The sequence below is a fragment of the Phascolarctos cinereus genome, unplaced genomic scaffold (genome assembly GCF_003287225.1).
Source record: "Phascolarctos cinereus isolate Bilbo 61053 unplaced genomic scaffold, phaCin_HiC Scaffold_5;HRSCAF=322, whole genome shotgun sequence".
Lineage (NCBI taxonomy): Eukaryota > Metazoa > Chordata > Mammalia > Diprotodontia > Phascolarctidae > Phascolarctos > Phascolarctos cinereus.
In genome coordinates, this window is record NW_027555958.1 from 184,242,978 (window position 1) to 184,264,517 (window position 21,540).

At 34.6% G+C, this 21,540-nt stretch overlaps 1 protein-coding gene across 1 annotated transcript in view; it reads left to right on the forward strand.

The window, feature by feature from the left end:
- IBTK (inhibitor of Bruton tyrosine kinase) overlaps window positions 1–21,540 on the forward strand; it is an 89,796-nt gene that overhangs the window by 35,807 nt on the left and 32,449 nt on the right. Inside the window, 8 exon segments of the mRNA XM_020969901.2 lie at window positions 5,514–5,688; window positions 7,752–8,357; window positions 11,676–11,765; window positions 13,206–13,288; window positions 13,375–13,412; window positions 14,318–14,414; window positions 21,105–21,143; window positions 21,146–21,205. Of these exon segments, the coding sequence (XP_020825560.1) occupies window positions 5,514–5,688; window positions 7,752–8,357; window positions 11,676–11,765; window positions 13,206–13,288; window positions 13,375–13,412; window positions 14,318–14,414; window positions 21,105–21,143; window positions 21,146–21,205 (1,188 nt within the window).

Consider the following 21,540-nt stretch of genomic DNA (forward strand, 5'->3'; position numbering starts at 1 on the left):
ACGTAGTTTTTTTACTTTCTTCCCTTATTTTCCCTTTTTAGTGAAATTGTTCATTTTGTTACCTTTTTGTATATGCAATGCGTCTTAATTTTCTCAAGCAATTTATTTGCTTATTGTAACATACCAGGAGCCCATGAAGTTATATATATTTTTTTTTTGCTATTTTGTTCTCTGGCTACAGGGAAAGTCAAAAGGAGAGTACAATTTTACCAGTACTTGAATATTATGAAATTCTGTAGATCAGAGCAATAACATTGCCTTTCATTCTCATAATGCTTTTCAAGATCAGATTGTTTGAAGAACAGAAGTTTTCTTTTAAAAAACTAAACAATTGTTTTTAACATTTTTTATTAATACTTAGTTTATTATGGAAAAGGTAGAGCTAGGTTTTGTTTATAAAATTCAACTGAAAGATGGTAATTGAAAATAAAAATTACTTTATAATTTTGTCAATTCGCAATTGCTTTGTAAATTAGCAACTTTATTAGTTATCTGCAGAATGCTTTTAATTAGCTATACATTAAAAGCTGTATGGTAGCTAGTCATTAAATATATTTAATAAATCTAGGGTGACTTGTCATGCCAGTATTATTTTATACATTGTTTTTTGGTCTTATCAGTTAATGTATGTATGTTAGGAAATACAAACTAATTTTAAGATTATCCTCAAAATATAAAAGTGAGCTAATCAGCACCCTTGAAAAAGTCATACAATATACATGTAATCTTTAAGAAAATGGGTTGTGTTTCAAAAGTTGATTTTTAAATTGTTTTGTATTTAGAGCTCATTTTCCCATGGAATCAATGTTAGGAAGTTAGGTTCCCAAGCTGACTGGCACAAAACTTCTTTATTAACAAATAATGTAACTAAAGCATAGTAGCTAACTACCTTGTGAATAATGTTTCTGGGGGAAAATGCATTCAGCAGGTCAGATACACATCTTCCTTCTTTTCCAATGGAATAAAGGATTCATTCTTCCTTTAGCTCTATCCAAATATGAGAGCAGGACTGTGCCAACACCAAGTTACTGGTGCTGGTTCCTGAAGTTTGGGAAAAATGTTTCAATAGAGAAGGACCTGCTGTGTGTTTGGGGAGAGGTGGTGGTGGTGAGGAACACAAACTGGGATGTCAGTTTGTGGGGAAAGGGGTAGTGTGGTTAGGGCTTCCCATCAGAAGGAGTCCTTGGTATTCTGGCATATTTCCTCATCAATTATCTACAAGGCTTAGAAATTGGTATATTTATTTCACTTTCCCTGGGCTGTTTTAGGAAGTGTCACATACTACACTTTTAACATTTTCTAATGACTTTATTCAGTTTGTAAGTGGGGTAATTAACAAATCTCTAAAAGAAGCAGTCACAAATAAGAATTAAATTGTGGGTACTTGTACAGAAAAGACTGAGAGAAGATTAGTTTCTGAGTTAATAGGGCTCAGGCTATTCAGGACATTTAATTTATCTCATGGGGCCTCTAAATGGGGGATCAGAAGATGGAGTGGAATATACTTGGGGCTGCTACTGGGGTTAAGGGGAATAGCAGTAGAAAGGATAAAGGAAATGCAGCTGCCATGTTCACTACTGGCCACAATCAGTCCTGCCTCCTCAAACCCCACTCTATTCTTGATTTGATTCAAGATGGAAAGACTGGTATCAGAGTGGGGGAAAGAGACAGGCTGGTACAGTGTTGTAGCATCTGAAGAGAGATGGTGAGGGGAAATTAGGGCATTAGAAAAGGATAAAGAATTCCTCTGGTCACCACCTTTTTTGAGGTTTTTTTTTTTTTAGTGAAGTAGATGTTGGTAAATAGGGCATTGCTTAGATTTCAAAACTAAGTGTGAATTATATTTTGCTATAAGTTATTTGGAATTATCTATAGCATTCTGCAGTTTGTGATCAGGCATAGTTGACCTGCCAAAATGCCATATGTAGTTTTGCCTTTATTATTATTTTGTATTGTTCTACTGAAGTCTTGGTTTAATATCTTAATATGGCATGGAGGTGACTCTGGTTTTTCAAAGATTATACCAGTGGTCGCAGCCAAGATGGTGAAATAAGAGAAAGTAATACAGCCAAGCTCTACCACAGCTACTCCAGCAATGATCTAAGAAGACCACCAAACCAAATAGTGAATGGGAAATCAAAGGAAAGACTACAGAGGGTCATCTTCCTAGCTCAAGATCACAGATTTGACTTACACACATATAACTAAGCCAGGAACTATGGAATAGGATCCCTAGAATCATGAACTCATTGCTCAGAGTCTTGATATATTTGGACAATATAGTACTCCCAGAGTTTATCTTCTGATTTTGTACTCAGCCCCTTGTCCAGGACAGCAGCTTGAGGCCTAGAATATGGACTTAGAACCTCAAGCATCACCCAGAGCATATTGTGGACCCAGCCTTCATTAACACTGCATGGGGGTTCTCCTAGATGATTTCACTCAGGGCAGCAGTACTGGTTGCCCAGAACAGATTGCTGGAAGAATGACTAAGTGAAAAATGATTAAGAATTATTGTCAGGCCAGGGATGCCTGGGACACAAACTCAAAAGAAGAATTATTCCAAAACACCTACAAGCAAATCCTCAAAGCAAAAACACAGCTTTACCAAAAGATCAATTAGAAGTTTTAAAAGAAATCGTATAAGAATGAAAAAATGCATTTAAAATAGATATTTTAAATGAAATGAGAGGAGTTGGAAAAGAAATGAGAACTATGGAGATGAGTGTTGGAAAAAGAATTAAAAGCTTTGCCCAAGAGATATAAAACCTAATCCAAGTAACAGTTGTCTGCTTGAAAATTAGCATGGATCAAACAATTTAATGATTCCATGAGACTACAAGAAATAATAAAGCAAAAAGGTTGAAAAAAATAGAAGAAAATGTAAGGTGCTTCATATCAAAAAACAACTGACTTGGAAAACACATCAAAGAGAGAGAATTTAAGAATTATTGGACCACCTTGAAGTCACGACAAAAAAATAAAAACCAAAACAAAGAAAAAAATTGGCTATCATACTTCAAGAAACCTTGAATGAAAATTGCCTAGATTTCTGAGAACTAGAGAACAAAGTGAAAATAGAAAGAATCCATTAGTCACCTCCTGAAAAAAACCCCAAAGTGAAAGTTCCCAGGGATATCATAGCCAAAAATTAAAGCTTTCAAGTCAAAGAAAAAAAAATGCTGCAAGCAACCAGAATGAAAGAATTCAAGTACTGAAGAACCACAATTACATAAGAGTTACAGAAGATTTAGCAGCTTCCACTTAAAATTTAGCAGCTTCCACTTTAAAGGAGTGGACAGCATGGAATACAATATTCCAAAAGGCAAAAGACACAGGCTTAAAACAAAGAATAACTTACCAAGCAAAACTGAGAAAATCTTACATGAGGGAAAATGGATTTTTAATGAAATAGAGGACTATCAAGCAATCCTGGTGAAAAGATTGGAGCTGAGTAGAAACTTTGAACTACAAACACAGGAGTAAAGAAAAACATAAAAAGGTAAATACAAGCAAGCTGTTAGAAAAAAAGATTATAAGAATGAAGTGTTTGCATTCTAGTGGGGGGAGGATATAAACATTCCGTTAAAAACAATAATACCAACAGGGTTCCTAGGAGGGAGTTAAATAACTTGGAGAGTCTGGGAATGATTTTTGTTGTTTTGATGAGCTTAGAAGAAAGGAAATGCAGGGGGAGGGGGGAAATGGTGCGCTAGGGAAGAAAAGGGTTGGAATGGGGCAAGGAGAGAACTTACCTCATACATGCTGGGGACACAAGTAGAAATATATACAGTCACAAGGAAGGAGTAGGGAAGGTGGACACTGGCTCAAATTTCACTTTGAACTGATGCGGAGTGAAGAGAGCAGAATGAGTGGAGCAATTTATATTATAGCAACATTGTAAAAATGAAAAATTTTGAAAGGCTTAACCGATCAATGCAATGATCAACCGTGATTCCAGAGGACCAGTAATTTAGAATTCTGCCCATCTCTTGACAGGTGATGGACTAGATATGCAAAATGAGATGTGTATTTTAAGACACGGCCAATGTGAGGATGTACTTTGCTTGACTATGTGTATTGGTTGCATGGGTTTTCTTTTAATTTTTTTTCCCAGTGGGGGAGGGGGTGACAAGATGGCGAGCAGATGCTTGTTAATTGGGGGGAAAATAAAATTTAATTTTTAAAAACAGCAGAGGAAAATTATATTTTTTTATTTAGCTCTCTGAAATGGAGATGTTCTAAGGCTGAATGTGTATATATTTTTGAACTTTAAAGTAAGATGTATGAAAAATATTATACCAGTGGCATACATGGCTGAGGAGGTGAAATCAGTGTGGACCCTACAATGGACTACATGTCTGTTATCTAAGACCTACCTAGGTTCCAAGAAGCTTATCCTACAAAGGTTGGCCATCATCCTAATAATGTTTTTCATCACAGCAACTAATGAACATAATCCGCTAAGGCATGGAGAGAATGTGATCTCTTGGTTGACCACATTGGTGTAATTTCCAACTATTCACTGTCTCTTGCCCTACACATCCAATCAGTTGCCAGATTTTGTTGTTTCTAACTCCAGAACAATCTTTTTCTGTCCCCTTCTCTATACACATGACTACCCTAGTTCAGGTCCTCATCACCTCTTGCCTAGCTATTAGAATAGTCTTCTAAATGATTTTTTTTTTGCCTCAGGCCTCTCCATTCCACCTGTGTTCCACACAGCTGCCAGAGTGATTTTTCTCAGATTCAAGTTTGATATGTCACTTCCTTAAGAAACTTCAGTGATTTCCTTTTATCTCTGAGCAAATACAAACTCTGGGCATCATAAGCTAGCCTCAACCTATCTTTCCACATTTACTAGACATTACTCTCTTTCACACAGTCTGCATTCCAGCCAGAGTGGCCTTTTAACTGTTTCTCCACATAGAATTCAATTCTGTTTCTCTGTGCCTTTGCACTGGCTATCCCTCATGCATGGAATGAATGACTCTTCTAATTACTTAGGATTTCTAGTTTCTTTCAAGCCTTAGCTCAAGCACTGTAATTGCCATGAAGCATTTTCAGATTCCTTTAGCTATCAGAGCTGTTCCCCTAAATTGATCAGCTTATATCTATTTTGTGTTTACATATATGTGAACTTACTGATCCTCCAAAGAACGTAAGCTCCCTGAGGGCCAGGACTATTTCAATTTTGCTTTTGTATCCCCATTACTTAATTGATTGATTAAATAGAATACCCATAGGAATGAATTCATAGATCTTTGGAGTGTCATGTTTAGTTCATTAGACCTTTATTAAGCATCTCTTATGTGCCTGTCATCATGTTAGGTGCTAGGGGTAAAGACAGAAATAAAAGTCTCAGTAGGACGCTTTATATGTACTGTACAGAAGATGTGGCTACCATATAGCTCTGTTTTTCTAAAAAAAAGTTTTTCTGTTCTTATTTTGTTTTATTGAAACATTAATCAGTGGATATTTAATTTTGTTGTTGTTGTTTTTGTTTTTAACAGAAGTTATATCAAACCTCCATAATTCCTCATCAGATGGATCTTGTGTCTGTGACACAAGTAGTGTGTATGAGAGAATTCGGCTTATGAAACTTACTTTTGTCCACAGAGCTGTCAGTATTAGCACGGATCCAAGCGGAAGTAACTTTGCAGTTTTGCAATCAGACCCTAAGACAAGGTAGATGTGATATTTAAAGTTTTATTTCTCTTTTAGTTTTCTTCATGGAGAGGAAGATAGTATTTTCCCCTTTTATACGTAACTTTCTCATTAAAACTGAATTTCCTGAGTGACTACGTACTGTAGAGGTTATACAGAAACAGAATTTTATCGGCCATAAAGATAAAGAACACTCATGGATGGACTTTGCTGTTGAATAGCAAATACAATTCTGGGACTTGTTTATGGTCTAAGAGAAAAGGGCATTTTAAAAAATATTGCAGTAGAATTTAAATACCTGGGGTACTTATGTGCCTCTGGTACTTTAAATTTATAATTCTTTAGCGTTCTTTGGTTACTAAATTCTTTATGTATGCTCTCTCTCTGATTGAATTGTGATTTGGAAGTTTGAATCCTACATCTGCTCTTTATTAGCACTGTGATCTTCATAAGTCACTCAACATCCCTGGGTTCTGATTTCCTTATCTGCACAATGGAAATGTTTGCCATAGGTGACCTTGAAACTTCATTCCAGCTTGAAGTCCTATGATTCCTCTGGCACAACAGTGTGAAATAGAAAATAAATGTTAGTATCCTCATTATAGAAATGAGGAAACACATTCAAGGAGGGTAAGTCACTTGGTCAAAGTCACATCACCCTGAAGAAAAGCTCTGGCTTCTGATATCCAGTGTGCTTTTCATAAAACCACAGCTATATTTGGATCCAGAAATCTGAGCATAAATATCTTATAAAATTTGCAAAAAGTTCATGGCACTTAGGTCTTCCAGATAGGGAGATTTCAGTGCTTAAAATGGCAAAGGCAGTCATTCCTAGGAAAGTGTTTCACACTATCATTCTGTATCGCATGTACTCTAATCATTTTTATGTAGATACTGAAAAGTTAAAATGAACATCAGAGACAATCTTAAGGGAAAAGATGTCAGAAAATGGTGTTGTGCTGCTTATTGGGGAACATAAATTGGGGTGGAATTTGGATGAAGCTGAGAGAAGGGCAGTGCTAGGGTGATATGATTACAGGTTGATTTTGTTTGTATGTGTGTATACATATATAAATGTATACGAACACATATATGCATATGTACAGTCAGCCTGCAACAAATATGTATATGTGACTATATATGTGTATGTGTTTTATGTCTGTGTATATGTGTATTGTGTATACACACATATATTTATATGCACGTGTGCATTGTGTGTTCTATATCACACACATGCATGCACATACAGATATACGTATACATGCATGCCTGAGGTCTTATATTTGTACTCCTTGGCAGAATCGTTTCTACTGGCTACTTTCCTAAGTTACTGATTAATGCTTCCAGTAACTTGGATTGGGAAATCCCAATCTTCTATACTTTAGGAATGCCTTTGAAGGCAGGAGTTGTTTTTTCTCTCCTTGTAAAATTAAAAAAAAATCTGAGACAATGCATAGGTTGTGTGACAGGTGTACTATTTTGTCCTGTGCTTTTACTGATGTTTAGAGTATATTTTAAATTGCTTCTTGTGGCAGCATGGCCACCTGAATTGGAAACCAACCTTGTAGCTAGGAGTATCTAACATACTAGCTTTTGCTAGTTTATCTCACTTAACCTCTCAGTGCCCAAGCAAGACTGTAAGCTGCAGAACAGTTGTTGATCTGCATTGGTAAAGGGAATTTTCTCGCTGGGAGAGCCCTATACCAAAGAAGACACTGGATGAAAAATGTAACTTAATTTTTGTTTTGCCTTTTTCTGAGGGGAACTTGTCAAATACTCTTTCAAAATTTTATTTCTAGAATTTTTCTGTTGTAATGGTCAATACTACTTTCAGAGAACTTCATATTTGTCTCTTTATTTTGAAAGAAAAAAATTGAGGACAAAAAACCCAAGAATATAGAACATTTTAAAATAAAGAAAAATTGAGTGGTATAGTGGTCAAAATTGGGAACCATAGTATTCTAGGAAATGATGATTTAGAAGATCCCTGAATTTAATACAATTGATATAAATTTTCCAGTATGAAAAGTGCTGGAATTTCATTTGTCATACTCTTAAAATGATTGTTCTCTTTTGTTTATTAGCCTTTATGAAATTCCAACTGTGTCCTCATCATCTTTTGCGGAAGATTTTGGCACACTGTTGGAGGAAACAGATGAGATGGACAATACCCATGATGTGACATTTCAAGTTGGCAATAAAACTTTCCCTGTGCACAAGTATATTTTGGCTATGCGATCAGAGTTTTTCAGGAAGTTATTCACTTCAGATGGTATTTCTGTCGATTGTCCAGATGTTTATCGCAAAGATGAAGATGCTGTAGGATGTGATCTCTTCGTTATAGAGAAGGTTCACCCTGATTTATTTGCTTACCTTCTACAATTCATCTACACAGACACTTGTGATTTTTTAACTCATGGCTATAAACCTAAAATGGTGTATAAGGAAAAGCCAGAAGACTATCAAGATACTCTGATTTCCAGCTTTGATAAAATGAGTTTTCATGAAGATAGTAATCAGAAGTCAGCCCTGGAAGTTTATCGAAGTAATCAAGTCCACACAGTCAATGAAAGACAAAAAAATAAAATGAAGCCTTCTAAAAAGGGCAAAAGTGTGGGTGAAGCTGTGAATCCTGTAAAGATGTTGCAAAGTGTTGCAAAGAAATTTGATGTCAGCAGTTTGAGTAGTAGGTATGGTAACATTTGATTTTCCTAACTAACTTCCATTCTCTTCCCATTCTTTTCCTTTCTTCTCTGCTCCTCCCCTTCCATTTTGTTTTTCTTTTGAGATTATGTATGTGCTTTTCTAGCTATTATAGATGTTTTTTAAAAAATCTGATAACAGAGTGTTTATATTCCCTTTCTCTATGGTTTCATGTCTATTTCTTTGATATTTTTTAGATAGATTTGTGGTAATCACGTATATCACTACAGGAAGAGTGGTGGGTGAGGTAGTTTGCATTTTTCCTGGGCCTTTCTATCTTCTTGAAACTTAGCTGTGTTGTGAGTTTGTTTCTGAAATTGAGTCTTTTGTAATTAGCATCTTAGTAAAGTAAATTCTGTTTTCTAGAATGTAAAGGAAATGCTTGTTTTAATGATCTGGTTAACAGAAAGTTACCATATGCCATATAAAAACAGTCAGTCCTTAACTTTCACAGGGTAATATTCCTTGAAAATGGTGTAAAAGTGAAAAAATGTGAATGTTGATACATTGAATCTATGGGAAATAGGGGGTTAAGTTTCTCCAACCATGAAAAACTAATCTTTTGTTTTGTTGAAAATATGCTTTTCTTCATACAACTTTTTTTTTTTTGGGCTGGGCAGTGGGGTTAAGTGACTTGCCCAGGGTCATACAGCTAGTAATTGTTATGTGTCTGAGGCCGGATTTGAACTTGGGTCCTCCTGAATCCAGGGCCAGTGCTCCATCCCCTGTGCCACCTTGCTGCCCCCCTGCATACAACTTTTGTAACAAAACATTAATTCCGATAATATGCACTTTTCCTAACACAGTAACCATGAAATCATAAAATGCAGTACACAAAATAAAATTGCTAGCATGCAAAATATTTTTTCCTGAAGAATTCATGAACAAACAAGAGAGAGAGAACATTACAAAATGCAAGATGGATAACTTTGATTGCATTAAATTGAAGTTTTTGCACAAACAAAGCCAATGCAATCAAGATTAGAAGGAAAGTAGAAAATTGGGAAAGAATTTTTACAACCAGTGTCTCTGATAATGTCCTCATTTCTAAAATATATAGGGAATTAAGTCAAATTTCTAAGAATATAAGTCATTCCCCAATTGATAAATGGTCAAAGGATATGAACAGGCAGTTCTCAGATGAAGAAATTAAAGCCATCTATAGTCATATGAAAGAATGCTCTAAATCACTATTGATTAGAGAAGTGCAAATCAAAACACTCTGAGGTACCACATCATACCTATCAGATTAGCCAAGATGACAAAACAGGAAAATGATAAATGTTGGAGAAGATGTGGGAAAATTGGAACACTAATGCATTGTTGGTGGAATTGTGAAATGATCCAACCATTTTGGAGAGCAATTTGGAACTATGTCCAAGAGGGCATAAAAATGTGCATACCCTTTGATCCAGCAATAGCACTTCTAGGGCTGTATTCCAAAGAGATCATATAGATGGGAAAAGGTCCCACATGTACAAAAATATTTATAGCAGTTCTTTCTGCGGTGGCAAAGAATTGGAAATTGAGAGGATGCCCATCAATTGGGGAATGGCTGAACAAGTTGTGGTATATGGATGTAATAGAATACTGTTGTGCTGTAAGAAACGATGAACAGGTAGACTTCAGAAAAACCTGGAAAGACATGTATGGTCTGATGCTGAGTGAAGTGAGCAGAACCAGGAGAACGTTGTACACAGTAACAGCCGCGTTGTGCAATGACTAATATTGATAGACTTAACCCTTCTCGCCAATACAAGGATCTAAGACATCTCCAAAGGCCTCATGATGGAAAATGCAATCCACATCCAAAGAAAGAACTATGGAGTTTGAATGCAGATGGAAGCATACTATTTGCTGTTTTTTTTTTTCTTTCTGTTGTGTTTTGTTTCCTCTTTCTGGTGGTTCCTTCTGTTGGTTCTATTTCTTCCTTACAACATCACTAATATGAAAATGTTTATTAGGAATGTATATGTATAACCTATTTCAGATTGTGTGCTGTCTTGGGGAGGGATGGGGAGAAAAATTTAAAACTCAAAAGCTTATGGAAATGATTGTTGCTAAATCAAAATAAATTAATAAAAAAATCACCAAAAACAAAAAAACCTATTTTTTCCTGCTAATAATTCCCTAGAATTCTGTGCCATTGTTCATAATGGGCAGTAATTACTGAAACAAAATTTGGTCATAGAGTTTAATTGTTTTTCATATGCCTTAATAATGGATCTCAAATTAGACTGTAAACTTCTTGAGGGAAGAGCCTAAGTTTTGTACTTGTGTGCATGTAGAGTGATGGGTTCTTAAGTCATAGGCTGGAGAGCTGGAAGGAATCTCGGAGGTTATCCAGGCCCACTTTTTTTTTTTTAAAGGCAGTTGGGGTTAAGTGACTTGCGTCGGGGTCACACAGCTAGTAAGCGTCAAGTGTTTGGTCTGAGGCTGGGTTTGGACTCCGGTCTTCCTGAATTCAGGGCCGGTGCTCTATCCACTGTGCCACCTAGCTGCCCCCCAACCTTCTTTTATAGATAAAGAACTTGAATTACTGAGCGATTGGTTTAACTGAGCTCCATAACTCACCAATGGCAATGCTAGGCCTAGAACCTTAGTCTCCTGACTCCTAAGTCATTGTTATTTTATAAGTCATTCTTATGACTGGAAATATTCTGAAATAGAAATTGTTAGTTACCAGTAGTGACCAGAAATTCAAAATTATTTATTGGCAGAGAAGCAATGCTAAGTGTTCTTTTAACAAATGTATTTAGCCCTTCTTTACTATTGTAGCTCTATTGTTCTTTATTTCTGGGATCTACTCTTATAATGGTATATTGCAGTCGACTTATCATATGTTACTTAACTAAATTCTGCAGTGGTGTTGAATTTAGGAAAGAATCAGGTGAGCAATAAGCTACAAATTTGGAATTGTTGAGAAAAACTGTTCTTATATTTATTTTCTCCTTAGACTCTGTGGGTTGACCTTGTATATGTATATTTATATCACGTGTCCCTGTGACATTTGGACCTGTCTTCTGACTGTCTTTACTGATGAAGAAACAAAAAGTGTAGAAAATTTAAGTGATTTTCCTAGGATCTTGTGTCATGACAGGATTAGAACTGATTGTCCCTAAGTTTTGAAAGACTATAAAATTAGGTCATATTATGCAGCCCCCTAAAGCAAAATACTCCTTAAACTTGTATGACAAGAATATATCTTATCTTTTCCTAATGTTTAGAAAATATGCTACCTAGAAATTTTTTAGGTGGCAGAATGGAATTTTTATACTAAGTGGGCATTTTTGTTTATTTTGTAGGCTGAATGGAGTCAAATTTGAAAACGGAAAAATCAATGTTGTTGTTACAACAGAAACTGGAAATAAACCAAAACTAAATCAGAAACAATGGTAAGTTGGAAAATTGAAGGGTTTTTTTTTCCTTCTATGCTTGTTTTTGTTATTCAGATTAGGAAATGGGCTTAGACTTCACTTTGGGGTACCTTACCTGTTCCTTCCTTTTATCTGTTACCAGTCATCTTTCTTGGGAATATGGGGGAGGTGTGTAGCAGTTGGTGCAGTACAGGAAACTATATAAGATAGAAGAACTTTATTGATGGAGGGGATCCTTCTTCCTTCCCTTTTCTCCCTTTTTTCTTCCCTCTGTCCCTCCATTACTTTCTCTTTTCCTCTTTCCCTCCCTCCCTCCCTTTTATTCCTTCCTGTTATGCTGGAATGTAAATAACTTTAGTAGTATGATGAGTATGTTATTCTTGAAAAGGATTGATTCTTAAGGATATATGCATACTAACTTGTCTAGAAAGACAAACTCTTTTTTGAAAGAAACAATTACAATGTGTTTGGTGTTTTTTTTTTTTTGGTATGTCTACATATTTTAATTTACATCTTACTCATTTGCTATGACCATATTGTTGTTCAGTTGTTTCAGTTGTATCCAGTTCTTCATGCCCTATTTGGGGCTTTTTGGCAAAGATAGTAGAGTGGTTTGTCATTTCCTTCTTCAGCTCATTTTACAGATGAGGAACTGAGGCAAAAAGGGTTAAGTGACTTGCCCAGGGTCACACAGCTAGTGTCTGAGCCCAAATATCAAGTGTCTGTGATATGTTACATGTAACTATACATATTTTTTGGGGTATTTTTTCAGTTAAGTCAACAAGCATTTATTAAGCTCTTAAACATTTCTCTTTTTTCTCTTCTACCTTTCCCTCATTAAAAAAAGAAAAAAAACTATTGTAAGAAATAAACACGTTCAAACAAAATAAATTCCCATAGTATCTCTGTCCAAAAATCTCTCTTTCATCCTACATCAGGTCCATTGCCTGTCTTTCAGGAGGTGTATAGCATTCTTCATTATCAGTCCTATGAAATCATGGTTGTTGATGGCACTGAATAAAGTTCTTAAGTTTTTAATATTTATTTTTACATTAGTATTATTGTATAAGTTCTTCTGCTTCTGCTCACTTCATTCTGCTTTGTTTGATACAAATATATCCAGATATCTCTGAAACTATTTCTTTTATTGTTTCCTACTGAACAACAGTATTTCATCATTTATACCACATTCACATACCATGCTTTGTCCAGCTATTCCCAATTGGCACCATCTTAGTTTCCAGTTCTTTGCCACTAGAAAAAAAAGTTGTCACAAATATTTTTCTACCAATTTTTCTTATGTTCTATTTGATGGTTAAACTGCCTGGCACGTTCTTAGTGCTAAATAAATACTGTTTTTGAAACTAGTAAAGATTTAACTTTTTATTATGAAGAAATGGCTTTATTTTTTCAAGCAAAGAAATGGCATTTGCTTCAGATATGTATTTTGTTTTACAGTTCATTTCTTTGTGATGTGACCATGAAGTCAGTGGATGGGAAAGAATTCCCCTGTCACAGATGTGTACTTTGTGCTAGGCTTGGTATGTATATATACAGTTTCATAATTTATCTACTAGCATACTTTACTTGTCTAGATTAAATTAGTTTTTCTGTTTTTCCCTTCCAGAATATTTTCATAGCATGCTGAGTAGCTCATGGATTGAGGTATGTTTTTAAGTAGAAACATATATGTCATGTTAATATTCATTCTTTAATCATACCTAGAAATTAATTTATATCTATCTATACCTATGTCTCTGTGTCTATATAAACTGATCATCCAAACTTTCTCTGGTAAATTAAACTTTTAAGGTGCTGAACTTTTAAGAAGTTTAACAATATACATATCCTCTTCAGTAATTCAATCTTTTGTAACTACTATGTTATTGTATTCTAATCCACTAGCTTATAGCTTGGTGTGTTTGTTAATCTAATCTTATAGAAAATATGGTTTTATTTTGAAGCGTTGATTTTTAAGTATTTTGAAAATTATTTTCTTTAATGTGAGCTGTGTGTGACCTAATGAAAATACTTGACACACTAGCTTTTGAAATATTTCTCAGACATATCGCTCAGCTATTTTACTTTTGCATAAGTTTTTATTCATTTAATATGAATTTTTGTTGAATTCCACCAACAAAATGAGCATATGAAAAATAGTAACTTTTAGAACATAAAATTGGTGGTAAAAACAGTGCAATTAAAATTTGTTAATTATTATTTGGATATACTCAACTCTTTGTCAGTACCATCTTGTTTGTGGATAGTGTATTATTTCCTTTGTTTCTCTTTCATGCTGTATGCTGATTTATAAAAAGTAATATTTTCTTATTCTTTGGTGTTTGTTTGAATATGTTTAGAAATAATTTCTATACTGTTATGTGTTAAACCTGATTCTCTGTTTGAAGAAATTTGTGATGTCTGTCTATGCTTTAAATCAGTTTACAACACATATGTGGTGTGTATGTGTGTGCATATACATATGTAAATATATATACATATATATATATATATATATATATATATATATATATATATATATATACACATATATATCAAACTTTATTTAGGCTTCCAGTTGTGCTGCTCTGGAAATGCCAATACGTTCTGATGTACTACAAGTTATCTTGGATTACCTTTATACTGATGAAGCCCCTGCAATAAAAGGTATTAACAAAATGGAGAAACAATTTACTGAAGTTAGTATTCATGTAATTTTCAACTGAATTAATATGAGATAAGCTTTCAGTTAAGTGTTTCAACTGTTTTAATGAAGATACAGGAATATTATTGGCTATTATGTCAGAAGATTTTGTAATTTTTCCAGAACAATATGAATTTTTAACATCTGAGCAGCCAAGGTAAATGTGATAACTAGTACCTCAGTAAATAGTCATTAAACATTTATTAAGTTCCTAGTATGTGCCAGGCACTTTAAATACTAGAGATACCAATATGAAAAAGGACCGTGCAGTCCTTGTCTTCAAAGAGCTTACAGTCTATTGGAGGAAGACAAAACACAAAAGGAAGCTGAAAGGGGGAGGGAAGTGAGAGAAGAAGAAGAGGGGAAGAAGCTACCTGATGTAAAGACATGGTAAAGTCAGAGAATTCCCAAAATAGTTTAGTACCTACTCAACCATCTCTCTGAAGTATTTGATTTATTTCTTGATTTTCTGCCCACATTTATCTGTAAATTTAGCATAGCATTGTAAGAACAAGGGCCAAGGACTGAACTAGAATTTGGAAACATTTGGACTGAGCTAGAATTTGGAAACATTTGGACTGAGCTAGAATTTAGAAACGTTTGCACTGTGACCCTTATGTGACTCTTCATTGCTTCATAGGATTGCAAAATGCAACAAGATGAAAAAGCTTTTTTCTAGAGACTTAAAATCTGGATAAGACATGAAAAGACAAAGGGAACCTTTTAGAAGTTATGGCCCCTTGATAGTTTTTAGGGTCCCTTCAATAATTGTCATATTTTAATCATTTGTAAGGATTTGTCCCAGACTGAGATCTTGAAGAGTTCACAGAATACCAAATTATCTTTTAGAATTATGAGGTCAGGATTTGCTATATAACAGATCTCCTCTTTTAAACAGAAAGAGTGATGAAATTTCTGCTGTGATAGTTCATATTCTTTATTTTAGGAGAATATCCATTTAGCCACTATTTGTAAATCATCTGCAAACCTAGAACTCATCCATCTTGCAGAATTTAATGTGTGTATCTATTTAATGGAAAATGTATAGTAAAACAAGACATTTAACTACTAAGTTAATTGTAATGTTTTTCAGATAAGATATTATGGTAATTTTAACTATCTTTTTAATTTAGTAATTAAGTTCAACATTTATTAATTTATAAACAGGTGACTTACATTTATGTAATATTTTTTAGCTTAAAATGTTTTTTCTTCATATTATCTCATCTGATTATATGCAAACATTTAATTAACAGTTTCCTCCTTTTAAGATTTCTGTTCTTTAGGCTATAGGGAGTATGTCTCTTTTCCTGAGGTACTTCTGTATGATTTTTAATTATTTTAGTTAGCCCTGTAATGGTAAGGGAGTAAAGTTAGTGTCTGAAGTGATTCTGTTTTGTGGTGGGTAAAAGATGAAATGACTGAGGAAGCAAAGGTTTGAGCTTCAGAGCATGTTGATTTATTAAGTAATGCAGGGTAATGCAACAAATCAGGACTAGTTGCCTTCCTCAGCTTTGGCGCTGGATCCTGAATATAGGAGGAGACAGACTTTAATACATTAAAAACAATTAATCAAATAAGTCTAGTTAATCAAAAGGAAACAATACAATATTAAGTAATTTGATTTTAATTGGATGAAAGGTTAGGGACTTTCCAAGTTGGGAGAGGGAGAGTAAACAGGTGCAGTTCCCTGAATTCAGAAAAAGATGTATCCCACCCCCCCCCCCCCGAAGTGTCTGTAAACAATCAAAGGAACATGGCAACAATAACTGATTAGTCATGTGGCTTCAGTTTTCAGATAAAACGTATGGGTTGCTTAAGATGTATAATTGGGACAAAACTCCTTGCATTAAATCTTTGGATCTGAGTTTCTGGTCAGCATGACTTAGGTCCTTAGTTAAAGGTCTCTAAGCATCAGGTAGAGATCCAACTTCCCAGCCATGCAGGACTATGTTCAAACAGGTCAATAAGATTATCTCACAATTCTCGCAATTGAATATCAAGTTTTCTAACAAGACAGAAATTGGATTAGACCATTAATGAAATAGAAAGGCAACCAAACTAACTCCAAAATTGAGTCACAAAATGGAATCAGTATGGTCCACTTAATTCCCACAATTAACCACTTGCTGTCCTAATCTCCTCAGTTCCTTTAGTTCTAAGGCTTCTGTTTAAGCTCAGCACTATAAAATCATGTTAAACATCTGTTTTGAAATAACCCTTTTCAAGCAAGTTCTATCCACCCTACTGGCTTGCTCCACCACTTAATGCTGTGTGATCTTGGGTTAGTCGCTTAAATTCAGAGGACCTTAGTTTCATTATCTGTAAAATAAAGTGGATGAATTAGATGACCCCTGAGTTTCTATCCAGATTGAAAGTTATGATCTTATGATGATTCCTAAATGGACTGTGTACATAACTGTTTACAACTGAACTGTCAAACTTGCAGCAGACTCTCCAGACCAGATTAAAATGTAATTAGATGATGTTTAACAAAATAAATAAAAATGCAATATTGTTGTTATCCTGTCTTTTTTTAGTTGGGTCTGACTCCTCGTAACCCTATTTGGGGTTTTCTTGGCAGAGATACTGGAGTGGTTTGTTGTTTCCTTCTCCAACTGTTTTTACAGAAGAGAAACCTGAGAGAAACAGGGTTAAGTGACTTGCCATGGGTCACACAGCTAGTAAGTGTCTGAAGCCAGATTTGAACCCACAAAGATGAGTCTTCCTGACTCCAAGCCTGTTACTGTTATCTAGCTGCCCCAAAATACAACCTAGATAATGCTAGTTTGTGTTCAATATATGGCTTATTGGGATATGTATCGATTTCAGTTATGTCAGAGGGATGCTGTTTTTAAAAACCTAGTGCCTCCACTTCTTCTTCCTTGCTGTGTATGTATGCATTGAATACTTTGGTCCTGACAGCACTGAATTCTTTTAAGTGTAGGAATCTAGGAAACAATCAAGCTTCCATACTTTGAAATAACTGAATATGCCTTTTTGAGTTGTAGACAGTACAAAAAAATCTATAGAATTATAATCCTATCTTGGCAGTACTGTGAAAAGATGTATCCCAAAGAGATCATACAAATGAGAAAAGGACCCATATGTACAAAAATATTTATAGTAGCTGTGGGATACATCTTTTTATGAATTCAGGGAACTGCACCTGTTTACTCTCCCTCTCCCATCCTGGAAAGTCCCTAACCTTTCATCCAATTAAAGATCAAATTACTTAATATTGTATTGTTTCCTTTTGATTAACTAGACTTATTTGATTAATTGTTTTTAATGTATTAAAGTCTGTCTCCTCCTATATTCGGGATCCAGCTCCAAAGCTGAGGAAGGCAACTAGTCCTGATTTGTTGCATTATCCTGCATTACTTAATAAATCAACATGCTCTGAAGCTCAAACCTTTGTTTCCTCAGTCATTTCATCTTTTACCCACCACAAAAGATATAGTAGAAATACCACAGAATGAACATGGACTGAGGTCCTCTTCTACTTAAAACCACTGAAAAATTTCTCTGAGCCTGTTTTCCTCATTTGTAAAATGAGAAAGTTTTGGACTATATGACCTCTGGGGTCCCTTGCAACTCAAAATGTATAATTTTAGGTATATTTATCTGGAACCAGTTTGTGTTATGTTTATCTTGGGAACATAGTATAGAGTTATGGTATTAGCAAAAGACATTTGTTTTATTAGAAGTGGCTCTGATAAGGATTTGAATAGGTAATTGAAATAGGTTGAGTCCCTGGGAATTGAGCTAGGAAATAGGGCTAGCATTGATGAAGCAGAGGGAAAAAAAAGACAAAATGCGGTAGTATCTGTAAAGCACTTTGAAACTATAAAGTGCTAAATAATAGTAATAACAATTGTTACTGTTATTATTCACAATAGTGTTTATTATTTTCACCTCTACAATACTGAGTTCTAGCACAGGCTGGAATTCCTGGCTGAGGAAACTCCCTGTCAATACAGGTTCACTGTAAGAATTGCCTAGTAGAGGCAGTGACTGTTTTGTTTTTGTCTTTGTACCCTCAGTGCCTCACATGTAGTAGGCGCTTATGAAATGTTTGTTTTGAATTGTTGAAGGATAGAGAGAGGATTGTATACAGTATTCACTGTCTTAGTAGAAGTAGTTGAGCTATAGTTGTTGAATAACTAGACTAGAATAAAAAGACTTACCTGAGACAGAATTGTAGTACAATTTTAGTCAATTAATGAAATCCTACAGTAATAAATTTTACATGTACTAGTCTGATTGCTGAAGTTAATTCTGCAGTGGAATTTTATGAGTTTCATTTTCCCTCTTGCTAAGCAGATATATTAACTTATAAACTTATAATGTCAATTCTAATACTTAGTGATTGTTTAATTTAAAACCAATAACTTGATATGTCATCTTGTACCTAGGTTTTAATTAATAACTTTCTTGGTGTGAATAAAATTTTTTTCTTTTTTTTAAATTAATTTCTTTTGATTTATCAACAATCAGTTCCATAAAGCTTTTGAGTTTTAAATGTTTCTCCACCTCCTTCCCTCCCCCCAACCAAGATGGCCCGCAGTCTAATATAGATTATACATATACATTCTTATTAAACATATTTTCACATTAGCGATGTTGTAAGGAAGAATTAGAACCAATAGGAGGAACCACCAGAAAGAGGAAACAAAACAAAGCAGAAGGAAAAAAATAGCAAATAGTATGCTTCCATCTGCATTCAAACTCCATAGTTCTTTTCTTTGGATGTGGATAGCATTTTCCGTCATGAGACCTTTGAATTTGTCTTAGATCCTTGCATTGCTGAGAAAGGCTAAGTCTGTCAAAGTCAGTCCTCGCACAGCGTGGCTGCTGTGTACAACGTTCTCCTGGTTCTGCTCACTTCACTCAGCATCAGTCCATACAGATCTTTCCAGGGTTTTCTGAAGTCTGCCTGTTCATCATTTCTTATAGCACAATAGTATTCCATTACATTCATATACCACAACTTGTTCAGCCATTCCCCAATTGATGGGCATCCCCTCAATTTCCAATTCTTTGCCACCACAGAAAGAGATGCTATAAATATTTTTGTACATGTGGGTCCTTTTCTCATTTGTCTGATCTCTTTGGGATACAGCCCTAGAAGTGCTATTGCTGGGTCAAAGGGTACGCACATTTTTATAGCCCTTTGGGCATAGTTCCAAATTGCTCTCCAAAGTGGTGTGAATAACATTTTTCTCTGCTTTTGATAAAAGGTTGTGAGTAGCCATTGGTGTCTGCACAGAAGCACTCTTTAAGGAAACTTTAGGGGTTGTTTTTTTTTTTGGCAGCAATTTAAGCATATAGGTATAGCAAATAATATTTATAGCTGAGCTGTCTCCTGGAAACAGAATAATTATAAACTAATTTTTACTTGATGTGTTTAGGAAATAATCAAGAGTTTTTTAGTGCATCTTGTAGAAATGGGATCTCGTTAACTTTATAGTCCTGTCTCTACATTCTAGTAAATCCCTAAACTTACAGGAGTATACATTAGCATGTGTGAACTCTCAGGGTAAGGTAACTTAAATTCTTCAATATATTTTTAATTTGAAATTGGTGCTAAAGAATGGCATGACATTAGACATTATATACAATTGGATTTAAATGAAAATATTTATTATTTAAATATAATGCTCTAATACACATTTATAGTTAGTCATTTAGCCAGAATTTCACATTCAGAAAGCATTTAAGTAAAGTGCATATGGAGTATATATACATAGTCGTTGCCCTGTAGAAGTTTATATTCTAAGATACAGAATATATTAGCCTCAGTAAATTTCTAGTCTCAATCTAACTTACTTTTTTTATGCTATATATTCTCAGACTTCCTTCCTTTCTGTCCTCCCACCACCCCTCACCTGTTATGTACTCAGAAAATATGTACTAATGTTGATTTTTAGTTTAAGCAAATTTTGAACAAGAAAGTCTGCTGTAAAATATTTATGTGATGTGTCCCAAAGATGATTCTTAGATATTAGATGTTTTTCATTGTTTGTTATTGATTGCCACTGTCCATGGGTACAGATAATTGAAGATTGATTCAGAAAACGTTATAGACAACCATATTCAAATGGAAGAATGCATAAAGATCATTGTATACATGAGTGGCACAAGTACATTTCCTTCATCAGAAAACAAAGAGTGCAATGTAGGAATTGTATGTTAGAATGTCTCCTGTGGTCCTGGAATAGTAAAAGCTGTTTTGAACAACTTTGTGCCTCTATAGACCTTATTATGTTTACTTGTATGAGAGATAACTAGGTTGGACCTATGGGAAACTAATTCAGCATCTCAGTAGCAGGACTACTGGTATTAGCTAGAATTAGATTTCTTTGGGCATTATTGTTATATGCCAAGGTATTTTAGTATACTTGTACCGGTCGTTAAAATGTTAATCAACCCAGAATAAGATGTCCTTTTAAAACTTATAAACAAACAGCATCATTATTGTCTCATATGCCACAAGAACCTTTAGAATGTTTTTTTTCTCAGAATACCATATACTAGTTTTCTGTATTTGGTGACTTAATATTTAGTCTTTTGGTTTGTTTCCTTCCTTTCTAGATAGCTTAAAATGTTGTTTTAATAACATGATCAAAATTTTTTCCTTTAATATTTAGACTCTCAAAGTGTGGAATTTGTTTGTAATGTTCTTGTGGTGGCGATCAACTACTAATAATTCGATTGAAAGAAATCTGTGAAGTAGCAATAACAGAAAAACGTGAGTATTTTTCCTATGTGGTACTGTTAATAAGTTTTCAAGTTGGTTCAAGCTATTTTTTTTTTTTAGCTTCTAGGGAGATAGTTCTTGCTACAGAAGCAGCATGTGGATAAGAAAGCTGGCTTTGGAGTCAGAAAACCTGGGTTTGAATTCTGTCTTTAACAAATACTGACTTTTTCCCCTGGATAAACCACTTTATCCCTTAGTGCAACTCTCACCAGAAAATTCTGATATTATAAGTAGCAGAACAAGTGCCCTATCTGCATTGTTTGGTAGAGCGAGTTTCCTCACTGTAAATTCCTTGTATCAGTGAAATCATAGATCTAATTTTTAAA